The sequence below is a fragment of the Poecilia reticulata genome, linkage group LG18 (genome assembly GCF_000633615.1).
Source record: "Poecilia reticulata strain Guanapo linkage group LG18, Guppy_female_1.0+MT, whole genome shotgun sequence".
Classification (NCBI taxonomy): domain Eukaryota; kingdom Metazoa; phylum Chordata; class Actinopteri; order Cyprinodontiformes; family Poeciliidae; genus Poecilia; species Poecilia reticulata.
In genome coordinates this window covers 4,442,509-4,462,711 of record NC_024348.1, presented here as the reverse complement: position 1 = coordinate 4,462,711, position 20,203 = coordinate 4,442,509, and the positions used below count along the sequence as shown (strand labels likewise).

At 39.6% G+C, this 20,203-nt stretch overlaps 1 protein-coding gene across 1 annotated transcript in view; it reads right to left on the bottom strand.

Annotated features, from left to right (window-relative positions):
• The window catches only part of adam19a (ADAM metallopeptidase domain 19a), a 61,583-nt gene that overhangs the window by 14,604 nt on the left and 26,776 nt on the right, over positions 1-20,203 (bottom strand). The window contains exons 7-14 of the mRNA XM_008435072.1: positions 18,905-18,989; positions 16,965-17,107; positions 15,147-15,324; positions 10,221-10,310; positions 8,854-9,049; positions 8,458-8,566; positions 5,991-6,195; positions 3,555-3,632 (exon numbers count right to left, since the gene is read on the bottom strand). Of these exons, the coding sequence (XP_008433294.1) occupies positions 3,555-3,632; positions 5,991-6,195; positions 8,458-8,566; positions 8,854-9,049; positions 10,221-10,310; positions 15,147-15,324; positions 16,965-17,107; positions 18,905-18,989 (1,084 nt within the window). The remainder of the gene's footprint in view (positions 1-3,554; positions 3,633-5,990; positions 6,196-8,457; positions 8,567-8,853; positions 9,050-10,220; positions 10,311-15,146; positions 15,325-16,964; positions 17,108-18,904; positions 18,990-20,203) is intronic.

Below are 20,203 nucleotides of genomic sequence, written 5' to 3'. Positions count from 1 at the left end.
GTTATAGTTCCACATCGCTTAGGATTTGTTGCTGCACGTTTTGCGCAGTGTGAAGGAAAGAGGAGACCAGCTGCACATGCAGGCTGCGAAATGAGATGCAGGCGATCGGTATCGGCAACAAGAGCAAATGATCGGCGATCACCGATCATGCTCTTTTTCACGAAAATCGGCCGATTATGATCAGTGACCGATCGATCGGCACACCTCTAGTGGAAATGAGTTTTGACATTTGAAAAATTTCAAACCTGGAGCTCAACTGATCAGAATATTAACACGCTGATTGGTTTCAGTGGCCAAAGGCAGTCTTTAATGAAGCTGCTTTTGTGGATTGTGAAATTATTACAATACAACAGAGCATGTTATTCCATTCTCCTCTTAATAAAATGGAAATGAAAATGAACAAATAAGAAAATCTGTCTTATTAAATCGGTCAAATTTTATCGGTGGTAATTTGATTTTGATGTAATTATTTTACTGGCTACAGCTGGATTGGATTTCTGACTTTTGTTCATCAGATTTTTTTTTCACTCTTTCCTTTTACTTTGTTACAAAAACAAGGCCTGACACCCAGTACTTTAATATCAGACGTGAAAATAAATGTAAAAGTTCAGTGCAGAGTTATTCAGATCCCTAACTGTTTTAGATTTGAAGTTTATTTGACCAAGAAGTTTGTCTCTGATTGGAAAGCACAGTCTCTGAAAAGATAGTTTTAAAAATCTGTTATTTTTTAAAGTTTGACCAAAAAGTGACATGTCAACAAGTATTTACAGATTTTTTGATAATCAGTTGAAAAATTGTTTTTGACATTAAAGGAACCTAACCCTTCTTCTGATTGTTTGTACCTTTCAGCAGGTTCCCTCCAATATTTTGATGATTTATCTTTGTTGATGAACTCTAAGACTTTGAGGTTGGAAGGTCTCTTTGCTATCACCCTAATCTTTAGCTTCCTTCACATATTATCTATGCTCACCGCTTGCTTGTAGCTTCCATCACTTCTGTGTTGCAGCAAGTTTGAAATGTTGCACCTTTGTTTTTCTTCTCTCTTTGCTACTCCATCTGCCCACACCCACGGCCAATCAGTGAACAGCAGTGAACAGCAATCACCCACGAAAGCAGGGCCGGCCCGACTGGCCCTAATCCAAAGCAGGGACCTAAAAAGCAGGACCAGCCTCGAAAAAAAGCCAGTGAAAATATTTGCAAAGCAAGCTGAGTAGAGCCGAGCTGGTGGAAAAGAGGCCTATCAGGATTCAAATTAGAATCCAGACTGGGCTGCTCCAAAAATAGGAAGCAGTCTTTCTCCTTAATAATTGTAAAAAAAAATAAATAAATAAAAAATCTAGAAATTTTAGTTTAAACTTGACTAATACGTAAAGACTCAACACATATTCAACTCTTTGATTCTTAACCTCTCATTTAACATTCAGAGGGGCTGTTGATATAGTAGATACATAAAAATCACAACCAGGCTGAGCCTTTTAATTTTTTTATGAATTCCTTTCTAGGATCCAAATGAGAAGTGTATTCCTGCAGCTTAGTACTACTTTTAATTTGCATAAATATCAATCATACTCCATAAGCCTCAGGATCAACAGATAATATGGAATTAAAAATGGATCCTAAGACTTGAAAAAAGCCTGTGCTACGAGGAGGGAAAACATGCATATTTAGAATATTCCTTGCCGAAAGTCATTTCCATTATGCATGTATTGTTACACCGAGAGGAGGGGACACAAAGAGGACAAACGGCATAAAATAACAAAGTACTTTGTGAAAGGGATTAAAAGAGGAGAGAATAAAAATAATATTTTATTATTTGACTCATTATTTCAAATCCTAGTTAAACAACAGACTTGGCTAGTGTTAAAGCCAAAAGTAAATGGCTTTAAAGTAAATGAGAGAAGGAGAGAGTCAGCTTGAAATGCTTAGGGTCAAATAAACTGCAGAACAGCTTCAGACACAAAGTAGGTCAGACAAAGTTAGCTTCAGCAGGAATCTGCTGCTGTTATTGTTAAAACTTCACTCATTCCTTTATATGGCACAAGAACAAATATAGTATTTATGACTTTATGTCTTTAGAATAATTTGCCTAATTGTTCATGATTGCACAAAAAATGTTTGCCTTTATTGCACATTTTCCTTTCTGGGAGTTGAAACATGAACTTTAGTAGAAAGATTTCTGATGCTAAGCCAACATGTTATTGCTGCTTGGTAAATGAATTAATGAATTTTATTAACCCCAGAGGGAAATTCACATATTTCAGTACAACTGTCAAAAACAACATACAATCCAACTTCAGACATGACATTCAGACAGTGTCTGAGGGGAGCTGCCACCCTTTATGAACACGGTAAGCACTGGAACTGGTTTGGTGGGGAAGATCTTTATGTGTAAAACACCCAGAAAGTTAAAATTTAGGCACAGATGGGTTTTTCCAAATGGACAAGGACCCTGAGCACACCACCAAGTAACCAAGTTAGTTACAAAGTGGGTTAGGGGCAACAAAGATAATGTTTTGGATTGATACAAGTTATACAGTATAAATTCATGCTACCAAATTGGAAAGAAATGTAAGTAAACTTTTGACTTTTTTTTTTTTTTTTTTTACAAAGTAACTTTTATTACTATGTATTAACACACAAAAGTAAGAAAAGACATCACTTAAACTCTCCTCTTCATCATGTTGGCATTTAACAAATCTTAATAATGTTAATATTAATAATGTTAGTAATACCAACTGATGTAAAGAGGAAAAGTTGAGTCTGATTTTGTCATACATTGAAAAGGCAACTGTTCTCATACAGTACGCAAAAATCTGTTTTCAACAATAACTAGATAAAAGGACGTATTAAGAGATAGAATAATTCAGTGCATATACATGATCTGAATCAAGTCTACAAACTGAAAAACTGATTAAAGTTGTTGAACCATAACCCAAAGAATTTACGTCAGAACAAGAGTCAGTTCAACAGTTCTGTTTTGTCATAAGTTCCACTTTAAAATGTGAGGAAATGTTTTTTGATTAATTCTTATTTGATCCAGATTCTCCCTGTATCAGACATATATTTGCATCAGCATTTTATTTTTTAGGATCCCTTAATGAAGCTTTACCGTTGGTACACCTCAGGCAATAAATACTGTTGAAGGTCAAATTCCCTAATTCCTTGATAAATCAATCTTATCTTGTGGCCAAGAAAGTGATATACTCGCCCCAAACTCTCCTTCCCAAAGCTTGGTTACAGACTCATAAACTATGTATGCTCCCTCCTTATCTGCCTCAAGCTTGCTTGTACTGTTCCAATGAATAGTTCATCACTTCAGTTGCTGTTGTGTTCCAGTCATCTATTTTCCTGACTTTAACAACAGACTTGGTGAAAGCAGAGCAGAGCGCTACCTTTGCCCAAGGACACAGAGAGACAACAAGATTAGGTAGATGTGCATGGAAACTAAGTGAGTTAAGTATGTTGCATGACACAGTGTGTGTGTGTGTGGGGGTGTGTGTGTGTGTGTGTGTGTGCGTGCGGGTGTGTGCACATTGGTGTGAGTGTGCGGATACCCCATTGCCGTGACAGTTTGCAAGGCAAGACTCCAGCTCGGTAAAAGAGGCATTTTGGCATTTACGGTCTCTGCACACCTGGAAGAACACAAGCAGAAAGATCACAGACTGTGATAAAGATGACAGCACACATATAAAGACTTTGATCAGCCTTGTGTTTGCACCCTTGGGCTCTGGAACAACTTGTATGCCTTTGGAAATCAGGAAATGGTACTAGCATCTTTAATTAAGAGCAGTTTTACAGATATGCTTTTAAAACTTATAGTAGTGTTGTTGGATGAAATCAGCAACATGCCTCCTTTACCTACCAGCATCCTTAATGTAGAAAATATACTGTTCTGACAAACAAAATGACTAAACACAGGGTCCTTTTTATTTTATTTTCCATTTTTTAAGCAGTAACGCAGGTTCAATATTTCCCCTCAGTTTGCAGCTTATTTCCCTGGAGATACATCTGCTCACAGTAATCAGCACAGAAACGAACAGTTTCATAACAGGAAAGCTCAACAGATACTCCCACATTCTGATTAAACTCAACACGTCCCTATTGACATTTTCCACTAACTGTGTTTTAAGATGTTGAGATTTAATGAGGCAATGATTATTGGTTTTGATCATGTTTTCTTCATATCATGGCAAAAAGGAAACATCATTTAACAACGATCCAACCTGATAAACATTCAAATGGGTTTCTGGACTTTAATTTACAGTTTGACCTCAGCTGGTCTCAGTTAATCAAATGTCTAATCAGTAATAAAACCTCTTTCAAAATATACAATTAACTACATAAGGATACTTTACTTTCTCATTCTTCTTGTCTAAATATTAATTAGTTATTTTCATATAGTCTTAAATCTTGATGAGGGCCTTTTCCAGATGTAAATTTCAGAAATAGTGTAAAATTTTATAAATGTTTTATCCAATAATTTCATCCCCAATTCTAAAAAACCAGCGACACAAAAGATGACTAGAAATTACATCTTATGAAGTGATAGTTTAATTTACTTTAGGTAAAGTCTGTTACTTTTAGTTCAGAATAACAGTAGACAGGATTAAGATCAACTGGCTAATGTTTAGCTGCTTTTCCGTTTGCTGTCAGGACAGTAGTGACCTCAGGCCTGAACTCCACAACACTGAAGAGCTGCTGTTGTATCAGAAAGTAAACGCTCAGAGACAAATGCCTTGGGTTGTAGGACGCAAAACGAGATGCCTCAATGAACCATCCACAGCCCAAGTCTACTTCAGTGTTTCTCCAAAACTTGAACCCACTGTGGTAAGGAACGGTTCTCCTACTGAGACGAGCCGCTCATATCAGGGAGTAATGCTTCAAAGAACCAAAGAAAGAAACAAAGAAACTTGCAGGGTTTGGTTGATTTTTTTCTATGCCGGTGCTAATGCTCATATGCATATCATTATGCACTAATACTGTTATTGGTAACGATAAAAATAACTTTGCAGAGTTGATCTTTATGTGACTGGGTGACTAGAGGCAGAGCTTGCATGCATTCACTGCAGAGAAAGGTTCAATTCAATAAGACGACTCAGAATTCATCATGGTAGATGGCAGACAGTATTATCTGCTGCCTATTCATTATACATTACTCATGCAGTGCTAGTCGGGCCTTGGAGCGCCAGCTGAAATGGAATTTAAAAGGGAGGATTGTGATGCAGAGGAAAAGGAAATAAGACAAACAGGGAAAAAAGAACTTTGCTGGTGAAATGGTAGAGGGTGCATTACTACCACTTTTTATATGAACCTTTTTTTTATATATAAAATCAGTTTTAATTTACGAAGTTATGGGTTTTTGAAATGGTTTTGCTTTAAAACCCAGTGTTCTAATTTGCATGCTGCAAAATAAATCAAATTGACAGAATAATGTTAATTAGACAAAATGCTAAGATGGATAAATCTCCCACAGGACTAATGGCATTTTGTTTTGTATGAGGTGGGCTGAGAAACAACCCTGTGTGTTTACTGCAAAAGCAACGAGAATGTTGACAATTATCTTAAGGCTGCACAAACCCTTCCACATAATGAAAATATTCAAAAACTGTTAGGGAACAAAACGTGAAATAATTAGTTAATTAGTGTAACTTTGCTCATACACATTTATATACATACAGCCAGAATAGCTTTTAGAAGTACTAGTTCACTTGGTTGGCAACAAGGCTTTAAATCAAACAGACTGTCAACTGAATAAGAGTTTAAAGACATCAGCCTTGAAAAAAACTAATTTGTGCATAAATCAGGTGAACATTCACATGGGGCAAATGAGCACACACCACACCACAATACTTTTCTTGGACTTTTCTTCTTTTACTAGTTTCAGATTGAGCTTTTATTATCGAGTCCATTTTTGTCCTTCTGGCTAATGGTCTTAAACTTAAATGTGAATTCTGGTCACATCTTAAAATTGATCAGGAGTGTATACCAACCTTGCCCTCCCCGCACTTGGTGCCAGTCATGACAAGGCCGGGGTCAGGCAGGTCACCCTGGCCATCCTGAGTGCTGTATACATAGGTGCCACGGCACTTAACCTCAATGCCGCCCGTCTTGATGGTTGTGTCAATGGAAACAGCGTTGGTGCCTTTGGGCTTCTTGGCAGCACTGTGGCACTGAATCTTGCCACATTTGGCATCACTAAGTAGAAAAACAAGTACAAAAAATATGAATTTTCAATTGTTTTCAGACACTGAGCCACCGAAAGGTGGTAAAACTAATTCCTTGGTGCAGTCAGTTGGGTCTAAACATCAAGGAATTTCTAGCTACTGTAATGGAAAATTTTAAATATGTTTGTTTCACTTTAATCGTCTATCTGTCTGTCTATATGCATGTGTATATATCATATAGATGTCAGTGTCTGGATAACATCCAGCATATCAAAGAAAACTGTATGTTTTTAAGTTGAGAGATCCACACTATATATAATGGCTACAAATAAATTCCATGTGTTTATTAATAAAGCCATCAAAGGATTTCTGATGTTTTAGTTGTTCAGTACGCCATAAAAACCTGTAAAAAATGTTAATGCCACAAAGCAGAATCTGTTAGTGTTTGACCTCGACAGAACCTGCCCCCAATAACTTCCACCAATCAGTGTTCTAGGCAGCCTTTATATAAGCCGGGAGGCAAAACCTGAAATGTTCAGAAAAAAGTCGCTCCAACAAATCCAGCTTATTGTTACTAGAGCAGGGAAGCACACACACACACACACACACACACACACTCACACTGAACCAGGAGCTCAACAGTTGGATAGTTAGCCACACTCCCTGCACCTATCATTGAGTCCTTGAGACAGACACTGAACCACACACTTGTTGGTGTGCCAGTGTGTGCATAAAAGAGAAAGAATTCTGCATGTTAAAACAAAGAAGCTTTATATGAGTGTGAGAAGTTCATGACAAAAAACTGGAGGACTGAGCCAAGGTCATATCTGTGCTCTGAATGATCAACAGTTAGGTCTATTGAGTGGCTCATTCCCAGTTAGTTGTTGGACTATTTCAAACCCTTGAAGTTGAAGCTTTTCTTCTAATTCAAGCTAAACTTTTTGCATAATGAAACTTAGCATTAGAAGCAAAGGACCGATAGTGCTGCTGTGCAGGTGTCTTAATACCAGACACATTTACATATCCTCAATCGATTTAGTGAGTCAGTAACACCTCCATCACTCATGTGGAACTCTGTAATGGATTTAGGCATCAGTGGCTCATGCAGACAGCCATCAAGCACTATAATCCACTAGCTCATTAGCATTGCTAAACAGCTAATTTAGCTCTCTGTGGCCTGAGTGTTCAGAATCCCTGACCGTGGGTGAACTGTGTCTTGGTATGAACGGGAAAATATTACAGTGAGAAATAACACTGCATTAATAACACTTTTAAGTGGCCCAAGTGTTATTTGTTTTATGGTGAAAACCAGGTCCTGGTAAATTTTACAATTTTCGATCGGCAGGTTTTCTGGTGAAAGGAAATATTTGTTTTGACAGAGACTTCAGCTTTTCATTCATGTGGTATTTACACAAAGAATTAGATATTGTAGAAGAGTTACTTTGTGTTCAACCTCTACTGTGCTATGAAATATTGGCATCTGTGTGGAGACCACAGGTAAGGGTTTACTAACACTACAGGGAATTCACACAGAAAACACTGTTGTAATGTCAACTGCTAATTGCGAATATATGATGCTAAAGACAATTCTATCAATATTCTGTCCCTGCTCATTAAAGAGTTTGAGTTATAGATAACTTGTTCCCATAACTTGGAGGATTTTTCTGTAACAATGGGTTTTTATAGATAGAAAGAAAGGTATCTTTGTAACCAATATTTGAGTAAAAACATAGTAATATTTGCTTTAAATATGTAATTAGACAGAGGAAAGGGTAATATGTGCATATTTATTCTTTAAGTTTAATCAGAATCTGCTTAAATTAGTACCAGCACCTTGGAGATAAAAAACCTCCCAAAAAACTGTGAAAATTAATTACCTACAGAATAATCCTGAACCACATTTCCTGACTCAGAGAAGCAAACTAGCTTAACTGTAAAGTATCTAAAGGCACCTCAGATCTGTTTTGAAATCCCATACAATGGAAAATTGGCTTAGATGATGTATGCAGCAAATAGAACACATTGAAGTTAACGGTGTCTCATAGACCACCAGCCATGTGTCTTTGACTGTTCAACCAAGTTAGAGCTGGGCTCAGAACTACACAGCAATTAGAAGAGGTTTTGTCTGCTTACTGCAGCCCTGTAGCTCCATACTTATCTTGCACTCTATCCTAATCATATGGGTGGAGAAGAAATGAGGATATTTGAGCAAATCTGCTTCAAATAGTTCAACTGAATTTATCATAAAATGTCTTAAACTTTGAAGTGATTGTTAGCATCAGTGCAAACCCACCTTTTCTCACACTTTTTGTAGTTGCCATGTTCATCTTTCCCACAGTTCCCAAATGCATTCCCTGCTGCATTGACGTCTTCAAAGCAGGCATCATGGGCTGGTTGAGCTCCTGGAAATGAAAAGTCTTCCATCAGTAGACTTACTGATGACATGAGTCACATGAGTTCATGTGACTACATGAACTCAGGGGTTTGGTGTTCTGGGAAAGGCCTGTTTCCTCTCCTTTAGCAACAAGCTGATGTGCTGACTTACAAACCAAGCAGGCCATCTGTCTAACATCAGGATGACAATGCTCAGCCTACACACTGTAAGTCTTGGCATGCACAACATCATATGGCTTACATACTGAGAGGCTGAGGTGTAGTCAGTGCAGATATGTAACAGTGTTTTCATTACCGTAACCCCAGAGCTGCAGGCACTGCTGTTCATGGGTGAGGCACATGCCGTTGTAGCAGTAGGCCTTTCCATACTGGCAGGAGGAGCCGTCAAGCAGGTAGACATTGGCAGGACAGTATGGAGAGGCCCCAGTACAGTACTCTGGGAGGTCACATGACCCTGCTGGCCCTCTGCACATGGTGCCTGCCTGCTTCAACTGGCAGAGACAGCAAGCAGAGAAAGGAGGAGGGAGAGAAGGACACAGTTTGAAGTGATACATCAGGTGAAATGAGAAGAACTCTTACTAATGAACCTGAAGGTAAAAGTTAAATACGGACCAAAACTATGTTTGATTCATACTTCGTCACCATATTCTGTTTTTGGTCGAGGAATCTTGCTCAAAAGACATGCTTTAGTCAAAGCTGGCTTCATGCTAGTAGTAAAGACTATTTATGCGGTAAATTGATTTTATCAATTCATCAAATTTACAGTTTATGAAGATTTAATTTTTGGAAAATCTGGATTGTCGTTTTAACACTGCAGTCCTCAGGCTGCTGTAGTTCAGAGAGATGTCAGTCAGCAAGGGCCAACCATCTTGTGGTTGGCCCTTGCTGCTTGTATTTAGCTGGAGTTTGAATTCAGGTTAAATCCCAAAATGTTAAGCTAAAAAGCAATTTTTAAAAATATTTTCTGTCATTTATAATTTCTCTTGAAGAAGAAGGGCAGAGAAATATAGATCATAAATGGAAATTGGGTTTGGTTTGATAAAAGTGGACTAGAAAACTGGGACTAGACTAGAAAAGTCGTAGAACCATTCTGGATAAAAATTCATACTTAGGTTTTATTACATATGATCTACTTTTCCAGGTTCTACCCTTATTGAAATCTGAATGTCTGATCTAGAAATTTGCATAGTGCAGTAATAAATACAGCCCCTTATATATAACCTGTGTGTACAAAGACATAACACATGTCACACAACACATAGCCTGCAGAGTTACAAAGACAGTATTAAAAGACATCACTCCCACAGAAAGAATGAGAGAAGACGGGGGTTTTCTTCTGCAAACTGCAATTTGTTACTGCCATCTTCAATACTTTGTGTCTTCTGTCAGGTTGGAGCTCAGAGGAATTTGGCTTCAATCATCTATGTATTACAGTGAAATGCAAGGACTTCCATTTTAAAAAGGAGATGTGAGCTGAGATGAAAAGTGCCAGTGTGATGTGAAGGTGATGAGCCATGCTGTGACAGAAGATCAGACATGTTATGGGTGCAGTGTGTCAATACACTGACATGAAGACCGACAGCAAACTAATGATAAAGAGCTCCAGCTGCAGGTAAATTTCTCTCCAAACTTTGCCACCACAGGTTTTTGTATGTTTCTTACCTTACATGCATGGCAGCACACTCCATGGGCACACTGAGCCCCCTCCCTGAGTGTACAATTATTGGCATTGCAGCAGTCGTTGGTGCATTCCTGTAAATAATCATACACACCGACATTAAAAACCTCAAAACTGAAGACCTTGTATGTAAGCAATACAAAGCAGCAGTATGTATCATATCTGTTTTTTAATACACAAAATTATTTTCTAAAACAAATTTATGGATGGTAAAAACTTTTATTCTTCATTTATTCTGACTTTTATATAACATTTTAAGACTATCTTTAAAGCAGCCAATCAAAATGAAGCCAGGCTGAGAAGAGCTATGTAATGAACTCATTTATTGCTGTTAAATTAATTAATTTATTTTTATGCACAGACATTTCCCAGTCTTTGATTTATGATACTGGTAGCAACAGTATTTGTATTTCTATGGTTTACTGAAGAATAATTTGACATTTTTATAGTTAACATTTATAGTGCCTGACCCATTTGTTCAGAACCTCAATATTTCACTCCAGTTATTAACAAATAAATCAAATCTTGATTCTCAGATATTTTTCTTGTTGAGAACTGATCTCTTGGCTTGTTTTTCTCCAGTTGTGGTCAGTCAATTGAGAACTGACCACACAATCTCAGTGAAATCTTTTGCTTGTACTTCCTGCAGGATTTCAGTCAGTGTGGCTTTTGTAGTAGAAGACTTCTAAACAGAAGTTGTTTCTGGTCTTGACTCTGATGAAACCATACGTTCTCCCACTGACTGGGAGTGCTGCTTATCTTGAAGATTTTGAATCCTTAAAATACTTCTGCAGAAACATTCTGACCAGTTGCTTCCTTTCACATGAAGCCACTTTGATGCAAAGTGATAACAGCGGTGAACTTCACTGTGGAGGTACCAGTTACTAATGGATGATGCTCTGACTTTACTGAAAAGTTGTTTGATAAACTATTGTATTTTTGTTATAGCACATATTATTACAAACTAAACCTTTTAATTATTGATGCTCTTTGTAATAAATTGTTCTCTTCTGCTCTGCAGTGAGAGAAGTTTAACTGACAGACCCGCCCTCTAGGTCATGTCTGCATGTTCGCAGTTAACAATATTCACTCCGCTGTTGCCAATTTACTATCTTTGTTGTTGCCAATTTACTACCTTTGTCGCTGTATTTAATAACCGTTCAGCAAAAAAATCGGAAGCAAGCTTTTTAATTGTCCAGAATACTACAATCCCCTAATTATTGATATGCGTCATGGTGTCTGGGTCCACCTAAAGTCCAAAGTTCAAAGTCTTGCTTATAGTCACACAAAGTTCATTGCTTTTATTTTCTGAAAGACTTGGATTCAAATGCTGCTGCATGCAGCATTATGGTTGGAGAGGTGTTGGTGACGGGTATGGGAAGGTATTCATCACCTATCAACTGCAGATATTTAAATAGAAACACAGACAGAGGAGGGAGCCAGTTCCACAGGCTTGACAGCTGTGACTGACAAGTCCCCGTTTCAACAGATGTTGGAGGGAAAAGCACAAAAACAAAACATCCAGAGAGCTGCCTTTGTTGCCGCTCTCGTGTCATACAGCATGCACAAAAGACACCATCTCCAGTTGCCATGGCGCCCTAAGGAGAGTCACGGTTGTGCTCAAAACAAAGCTCAGAGTTGACTCAAGCAAGAAGAAGGAAAGCCAATTATACCAGCAGGAAATGAGGAAACGCAAAAACTTCCCCAACAAAAATCACTCCTTTATTTTCTATAATTTATTTGAGAAAGACGACAGCAGCAATGGTAGACTTGTAAAAAAAAAAAAAAAAATCGGCCAAACTTTTAGTACAAATAAAACCTCCAGTTTTATGATTAAATATTTATGGTTAGAGGAAATTTGATTTACAAAACAGATTCTAACTTGTTTTCTGACAAAAAAATAAATAAATCTAATGACAGGAATCATCTTGTTTTAAGTGTGAAACATGTTGGAAAATTAAACCATGTTCTGCAGCTCGTCTCATTTGCACTGCTAAGAACAGGTGGCTTGTCAGCGCTGTGATCCCAACTGTCAGCTCTGCTCTGAGTGGGAGTCATAACAAACACTCATCAGCACTGCCGCTGCTGCTGGCAGCTAACAATTTGCTTCCTCCATTTCAATTTGCCCGTCTTTGCACAAACCATAGCAGGTTTACTTAACCTCTGGCTTTACCCAGCACAAACACTTCATTCTGATATCAGGAAACTTTCAGCTGTGTTGCATGCTGGTATGCTTAATCTATGAATGATTAATTACAGAGGAATTTGTGACGGGTTTTTTCTGAGTTGAAGAGGTTCAGGTGAGACTTAGGGAGGAGAAGTTTCTCCTGTTGCTCCAACACTTCAGTTAGCCTGTGACCACGGGAATCACCTCATTACAGCAATAAATCTTGCCATCTCAAAATAAATCTGTAATATTTTTAATTGTTTGGGCTTCAGATATGGGACTAAACAGTTTTTGTGATAAGAACTACTTTGACAGGAGAGCTTAGCGGCTTTTTAACACCTAAAACCATAAAGAGACCATTTCACAGACCTGCAGTCAAGACCAGCTTTACAGATTACAACAAAGTCTGGGAGGTTAAAACCATGGATAGCAGGTTTTTAACCTCCCAGTCACTGTCAGCCCCCAGTTTATTCACAGATTAGCAGCCAACACTTTTCACAAAGTAAAAAGACTAACGTTCATGTACTTCATGAGCAAGATGAAATCAAATATTGCAGTATGGAGAAGGTACGAGTCTAATCATTAGTAACCATGGAGAAAATACCCACTATCATGTGTCCTAGCATGTATAAAAAAAATGGGCTAGCATCTAGACCAGTGTTTCTCAACTTTTTGGGGGCCAGCGCCCCCCTAGCCTTTATCCAGGTCCCTCACCGCCCCCCACCAAAGAATTTACAAGCTACTTTGCACTGACTATTATTTTATCATTAATATTACTATCACTATTGTAGATGTTTTKATTTTTATGCTTGTTTCTGTATTTATCATCAAAAAKAATTTCCCARARAACAAWAAAGTMATGGGAATAGAAATTATTTTCACAGGCGTCTACGAAAAATGCAATGAACATTCAAGTTAAAATTGGTAGGTCTAACAGCAGCCAATCAGAGTGGAAAAAATATTCTTATTTTGTGCCTTTTTTCTAGTTGTTAAACCTTGCACAAAATGACCAGATAAAAGATGTTCAACATGCCAGTTTAAACTTTGAACTATTTGCAAAATGACTGAGCTCTGCAACATTAAAACATGGATAGAACTGTAACTACATTAATAATAACTCTTCTTTTCTTCAGTGTTTCTGTGGGTTTCTGGTGGTGCAGCTCTGTGCTGCCTTCAGGAGAATGGGACATCAGAGTATCATCCATAAAATTTCACCCACAAAAACAAAAGTTCCAGGTCCTTTTAATGCCTTACAAATATGAGACAGAAACATGGATTATATCTTTATATAGACCTGTCTATTGATTTATAGATTAATAGTTTTACTGGACAGAAATKACAAAGAACAAATCTGGTTCTTAATCAAATCCTAATGAGTCAAATTGAAAGTGTCATGGAGTCATCAGCCTCATGACATTAACACTGACATGAAAAATAATATTGAAGAAATAAATATATCAAATCTAATTAAAAACATAAATAAGTGATCAGTTCTTTACTGTTATGTATGGATTCTCTGTTTTTATGTCATAATTCACATCTAGTTCGTCGCTCCGTTTTATGTCCCGCTTCTCCTGTTTCAGAGTTTTGCGCAATGTGCGCATCTTTTTTTTTTACACCCCTAAGGTGCAGGGCGGTTGGGAAACGTATCGATGGGGAAAAGGCAGACTGACATAAACCTTTTAAAACAATGGAAACAATTTCTGCATTCTGATTATTGAAATTTAAAAGTGCTGTGTTGTTCTATCACCCCGTTTCATACCGGACCACTTACAGCACCGTGTTAACGCTATAAAATGAACTCTCTCTATTGTGGTATCACCCATGGAGGGATTTCTTTATTTCTTTATTTAAATGGGTTCATTTTTCAGAGGGAAAAAGTGAGGGTATTGTGATTTTAGCTACCAGTAGCAGGAGAACGGAGCTGCGCCAAGAAGCTAACAGAAACTAACAAACACTGAATAGAAGAAGAGCTGCCATCGATACAGTTGCAGCCAAGCATGATTTAATGTTACACAATACAGTTTTACCAAGTTGCTCAAAGTCTAAACTGGTATTGTTGTGCATTTAAGGTGTAAAGTTTACCTTCGACTAAACGCCCCCCAAAGGCATCCCAGCGCCCCCCTTTTGTAAAAATGTCCACCAGCGCCCCCTGCTGTCCTCTGAAAGCCCCTTGGGGGGCGGTACCGCCCACGTTGAGAACTGCTAATCTAGACTTTAAGTCTGCTCTGGTGTTAGCAGAATCGCTTTCACTAGAGCAACACAGTGGTCGTGATTTCTATCACTGTGTTCATGACACAGTGGTAGAAATCATGTCCCATGAATTTAGGCAAAGTCAGCGACTTCATCAAATCAACAGACATGTCAGGGGAGAGAAGGTATGGGTCGGTTTCTAAGCTAACCATTTACAAATGTTGTAAATATCTGTCTATGAGCCCCAGCTAGCTGTGCTGCATCCACAGACAAGTTAACTCAACATGAACAAGTAGAAGCCATGGCTATACTGGTGAAAACAACCTGGGAAAACAATCACAGTTCAATACTCCTGTCCCTCACTTTCAATGTCCGTCATGGTGCCTCAACATAATGAGGTGACCTAGCTGCAAAAGGTTAATATCAGAAGTCATCGCACATGGACACTAAATGCTTGGAGGAAATTGCTACACGTACAAAGGTAAAGTCGATTCATACGCATTCAACGTATGAGTTCTGTGCCTTAAATAATTCCAACCAAGGTACTCACATCAGGCTCCCCACAATCACACTCTTCTCCATCCTCCACAAAGCCATTGCCACACTTCTTGCCTCCCACCAGATCTTTCATGTTGGGCATGTTATAGAGGCACATGCCCCCCCCTTTCTGGAAGTAGTTGTCCAGGTCCCGTTTGCTGCAGCGGCTGAAGACTCGAGGGAACGGATGTCTGGAATCAATAAAATGATTTAATGGTAATGAAGCAGCACAAAAAAACGATTTTTATGTATGTTGTTTAGATAGAAGCTATATGTAGAAAACTGATTAAACAAGCAAATAATTGTTAACTGGGATATTTACTGTCTGTTCTAATTAAGCAAGATCAGATTCCTTCTGATAAAAATATAAAAAGTTAATTACAAACTTTTTGTTCCCAATTCAACATTGGAAAGATTATGAATAACTTCCTGATGTCATGATTTGCGGTGTGGGTGGTGAGGGAAGACGCAGGCAGACCCAGGATGAAGTTGAATGATGGTTTAATGATGAATAATCCACAAAAGAACAGAATCCAAACAGGTTGCACAGGAAGCAATGGGGAAGACAGAGATCCACACACGACGAGGATCCGACAAGACAAAGACAACAGGTGGGTTTAAATACACAGGGAGGGTAATCAGGGAACTAGACACAGCTGGGAACAAACAGGGAAGATAGAGACTCACAGAGAAACAGACTAATAAAGACGGGAAAAACCTCAAAATAAATACACGGAAAACACAGATCACAACAGTACCCCCTCCTCAATGGCAGCTACCAGATGCCCAAAAAAAACCAAAAGTCCAAACACAACAAAACAGTCCCAGAGGAACAGTCCGGGGCCGGCCACGGCGCAGGAGGTAAACCCCACGTGGGAGGTCCGGCGATCGCCGCCGCAGTAAGTCGAGGAGGCGGGTCCGGCGGTTCCTGCCGCCACAGGAAGCAGAGTCGAGGAGGTTCTGGTGGGTCGACTGCAGGCTCTGATGGGCCAGCTGGCGGGCTGGCTGCAGAGGGAAGCTCGGATGAAGCACAGGGAAGCTCGGACGGAGCACTGGAAGGCAGAGCCACAGGAGCACTGGAAGGCAGAGCCACAGGAAACTCGGAAGGCAGAGGCTCAGAAGGCTGCTCATCAGCAGCGGGCATGGGGAACTCTGAAGGCGGAGACTGACGCTGCCTCGGAGTGGGGACCAGAGGCAGCTGCAGGCAGGGCTGAGAGGCCGGGACCTCCAGTGGCTCAGGGCAGCGGTGACGGCTTGGCCCAGGGGATGGGACCACAGGCGGCTCAGGGCAGCGGTGACGGGTGGGCCCCACTCCGGGTGGGGGGATCGCCAGCCGCGATCCCCACAGCAGAGCTCCGCCACAGAACTGCTCCGAAACACCGCCAAGGGCACCACCGTCTAAACTGGGTCCGCATCTTACGTCCCTCACCGTGTCTTTGGTCGGATCCTACTGTCATGACTTGCGGTGTAGGTGGTGAGGGAAGACGCAGGCATACCCAGGATGAAGTTTAACGATGAATAATCCACAAAAGAACAGAATCCAAACAGGTTGCACAGGGAGCAACAGGGAAGACAGAGATGCACACACAACAAGGATCCGACAAAAGACAAAGACAACAGGTAGGTTTAAATACACAGGGAGGGTAGTCAGGGAACTAGACACAGCTGGGAACAATCAATAGGGAAGACACAAAGACTCACAGGGGAACAGACTAATAAAGACAGAAAAACGTCAAAATAAATACACGGAAAACACAGATCACAAGACCTGATTTGTTTTAAGAGAAGCTATGACCAAGTTCATGTTTCTGATGCAGGGCCTGGCACTCACCCAGTGGCTGCAGCCATGACGCAGCCCCCCTGGTCTGCACTGGCCTCCACGCAGCAGCCGTCATGGTCGTGGCTCATGCCCACATTGTGGCCGATCTCGTGGGCCATGGTGGCCGCTGCTCCGATCGGCAGGTCTGAGTGGTCCTGTGGAAGGCAGTCATAGGTAAGTATGTACTTACCTTTTTTCATCGAACCAAAATACTGCAGGTATTTTTGGCTCAATGCAAACACTAACTAAAGTTGTACTGATTGTGTTGTGCATTATATTTTTTTAAACCTTTGCTTGAGAAAACATCACCAATATAACTCAGTGGATCCTTTAGGAGATATTTTGGGGAATTTTCCAATTGACTTTTTTTTTGTCTCAATCCCTTCAAGATATTTTAAGAAATTTAAAGTAACAGTCTTGTGGCTCTTTCAAAAACAATAAGAAGTGTGAGTGTGAGGTGTGTGTGCCACCACAGATCTGGATTCAACAGGCTGCCGCTGCCCACAGGACAGATCACAGCTTATTAGAAACTAATCATGCTTGGAGAAGCTATCGATCTCTCTGACCACTTATGGACACATCCAGCTGAACGAGCTGAGCGTTGCTGCAGAGTGAATACTGCCATGCTGCAAAGAGAAGGTCTGGCTGGGAAAAACCCACAAAAAGGGAAGATGGAGAAAGATTTGCTGTGATTGGTTACATCCAGCCCTTTCATTTCATAAAGGATTTTACAATAAATTTATCTCATTACTGAGCAAAAGTATACCATTCTACCCAATTTGCTTATGGTGTCAAAAATCACACGTGGAACTTGTCCACATGTGATTTCCAGTTTCTCATGAACCAGCCCAAAGTGTGTGAGTGACCTCTCAAATCCAAAGATTTTACTGACATCTGAGTCATACTTCTGACCAACATTTTTATACCTATATCTACTCCACAACCCTGTCTGGCTGCGGTGGGAAGCTATGATCTTAATCAAAGATAGAATGAAAATAACAATAGAGTGACCAGAATAAGCAAAAAGGAATGTGGAAAATTGGACCAATAAATATAAAATACAATAAACTCCAAAATGCTTTACTCTACATTCAGGTTACCTTTACAGCCCAAAATTTGGCTTTTGGGCTGTAAATGAAACAAGCATCATAATTCTGCACCAGAAGAAGCCAATGGTGGAAATTATAATTCCATTCTATTATCATTCAAACTGACTTCTCTGCAGAAGTTGCAGTCAATGCACCACAAAAAGCCACCGCTTGTAGCTGTGCTTTTGTTTTATCAGCTTCCATCGTCTTATGATCTTGCGACTATACAGTCACGTCATCGCAGAAGAACTTTAAAATCCATCTAGAAACAACTCCGTCCATTACTACTGCTGTAAACAGAGTGCTGCTGTGTGATGTCTACCGTCTTTTTCTGTGCACAAAGGTCGCTTTGAGGTCATACACTGCATACATTTTTTAGAAAAAAATGTAATTAGGCATCAAGCCCTGCTTGTAAGCTGCATTGTATTGTATTCACAGGCTGTGTACAGGCAAATGTGATGTACTTAGTCCCATCACCACCATCACCAGTCCAGTACCAGTATAGAACCAGTACTAGCAGCAGTAAACTGAGCCCAGCTGCCTACACTTTGCTCATCAGAACCACAGAATGAATTCTGAATTTTTCACTCACTGATTTCTATTTTCTAGCACATCATGGAGTAGAATTTGCTCACCATAAATACAACAGGCTCTAGATCTGTTCTGACCTTTTAACTGTTGGACCTGGAACTTCAATCTTTACTGTAATCATTTAATTGGGTCTTTACTGTGAAGGAAAACCTGAAGCAAAATGTGAATAATGTGGAACTCTGTGCTAGACCAACAGCAGCAGCAGTCAACAGAACACTGACTCCAGCTGAGACAGTAAAAATGCAACAAGAAGGAAAATGTCTTGCCACGTACCACAGTGATGCCTCCAGAGTTTTCCAGGCTGCACATTCCCTCCAGTGGCGCCATCCCGATTGTTGTCCCCTTGAAAATCACGCCGCTATTACACACAAGGAAAATCACATGGCTTTAATCTCCTGCCCTACTTGACTGTGTATTGATTTTAAATGCAACGCCAGAAACATGAGGGGTGTGTTAAAGGGAAACTTTTTTAGTGTCCCTCCGCTGACTGTTAACAGCTTACACATCAGAGTGTGTTAAAACACCTGAAACTTCCTGATCAAATTCTTCTAATCTGTCACTTTACGATCTCAGAAAATATAACATGATAAGACCGGAAGCTGACAGGTTTATGTGGAGTCAAATTGAACTCTAATTTCTGGCAGAGGAACAATCCTGATGATTAATCCAGGAGGTGGATTTTATTTCACCAGTCAGCTCCTCCTGAGGTGGCTGTTGTACGGAGAAATGACAGATCGGTACTGTTAGTGGAGAAAACTACGACGATAAAAACGAATCGCTTCAGCTGTTTCCTGTGGCTTTAAGAATAAAACCAAGATTATTAAAAACACCTACAGTATTTCTAAAACTGTATAGATTCCATTATTTAATAGTGGTTTTCATGGTATTATCATTTTAGTTTTTGAATATAAGCCTTTTTCTGCTTTTTAGACCACAATCACAAATGACAGTATCTCTCACTGCCACCTTGTAAAGCCTCCCTTCCAGAGTTCCACCTCCCATATGGACTTTTCTGTCATTTTTGCAGAGAAATAAAGGTTTTTATTGAACATTTCTAAAAATGCCTGCGGTCTGGTTGCGTGGAGAGTTTTAAAAATCATAATGCAAAGCTTTAAATTGAATGTTTTCCAAGTGGCAGCAGTGGAAGCTCCATGAATCCGTGGATGGAATCCAGTAAAGTAGCGTCTGTGTCTCAGTAGCAGGAGGTAGCAGGCGCAGGCAGCTGTCACAGACTCTGTCCTTTTTTGAACTATACATTACAGTTCTTCCTCTCTCAGTATTTTTTCTGATGTGTGTTTATGCAGCCTGTAAAAACTCCAGCCTGTCAGCGTGGAGGGAAAGATGCACTACTCATCAAGTCATCCTTATTTGTCAGGAGACATCATCATCATCATCTAAGATGATGTTTCACTCTGTCACTGTCTCTCCCTTATAGGCCTTGGAAAAATGCTGAGATGCAGCATCAAATCCTCACATATTCATATTTACATGTAAAATTACAAAATGCTTGGCAAGTGGCTCAAGAATTTACCTTTAAATTATTAAAAAAGTTCAATTATAAAACAGTCAGAT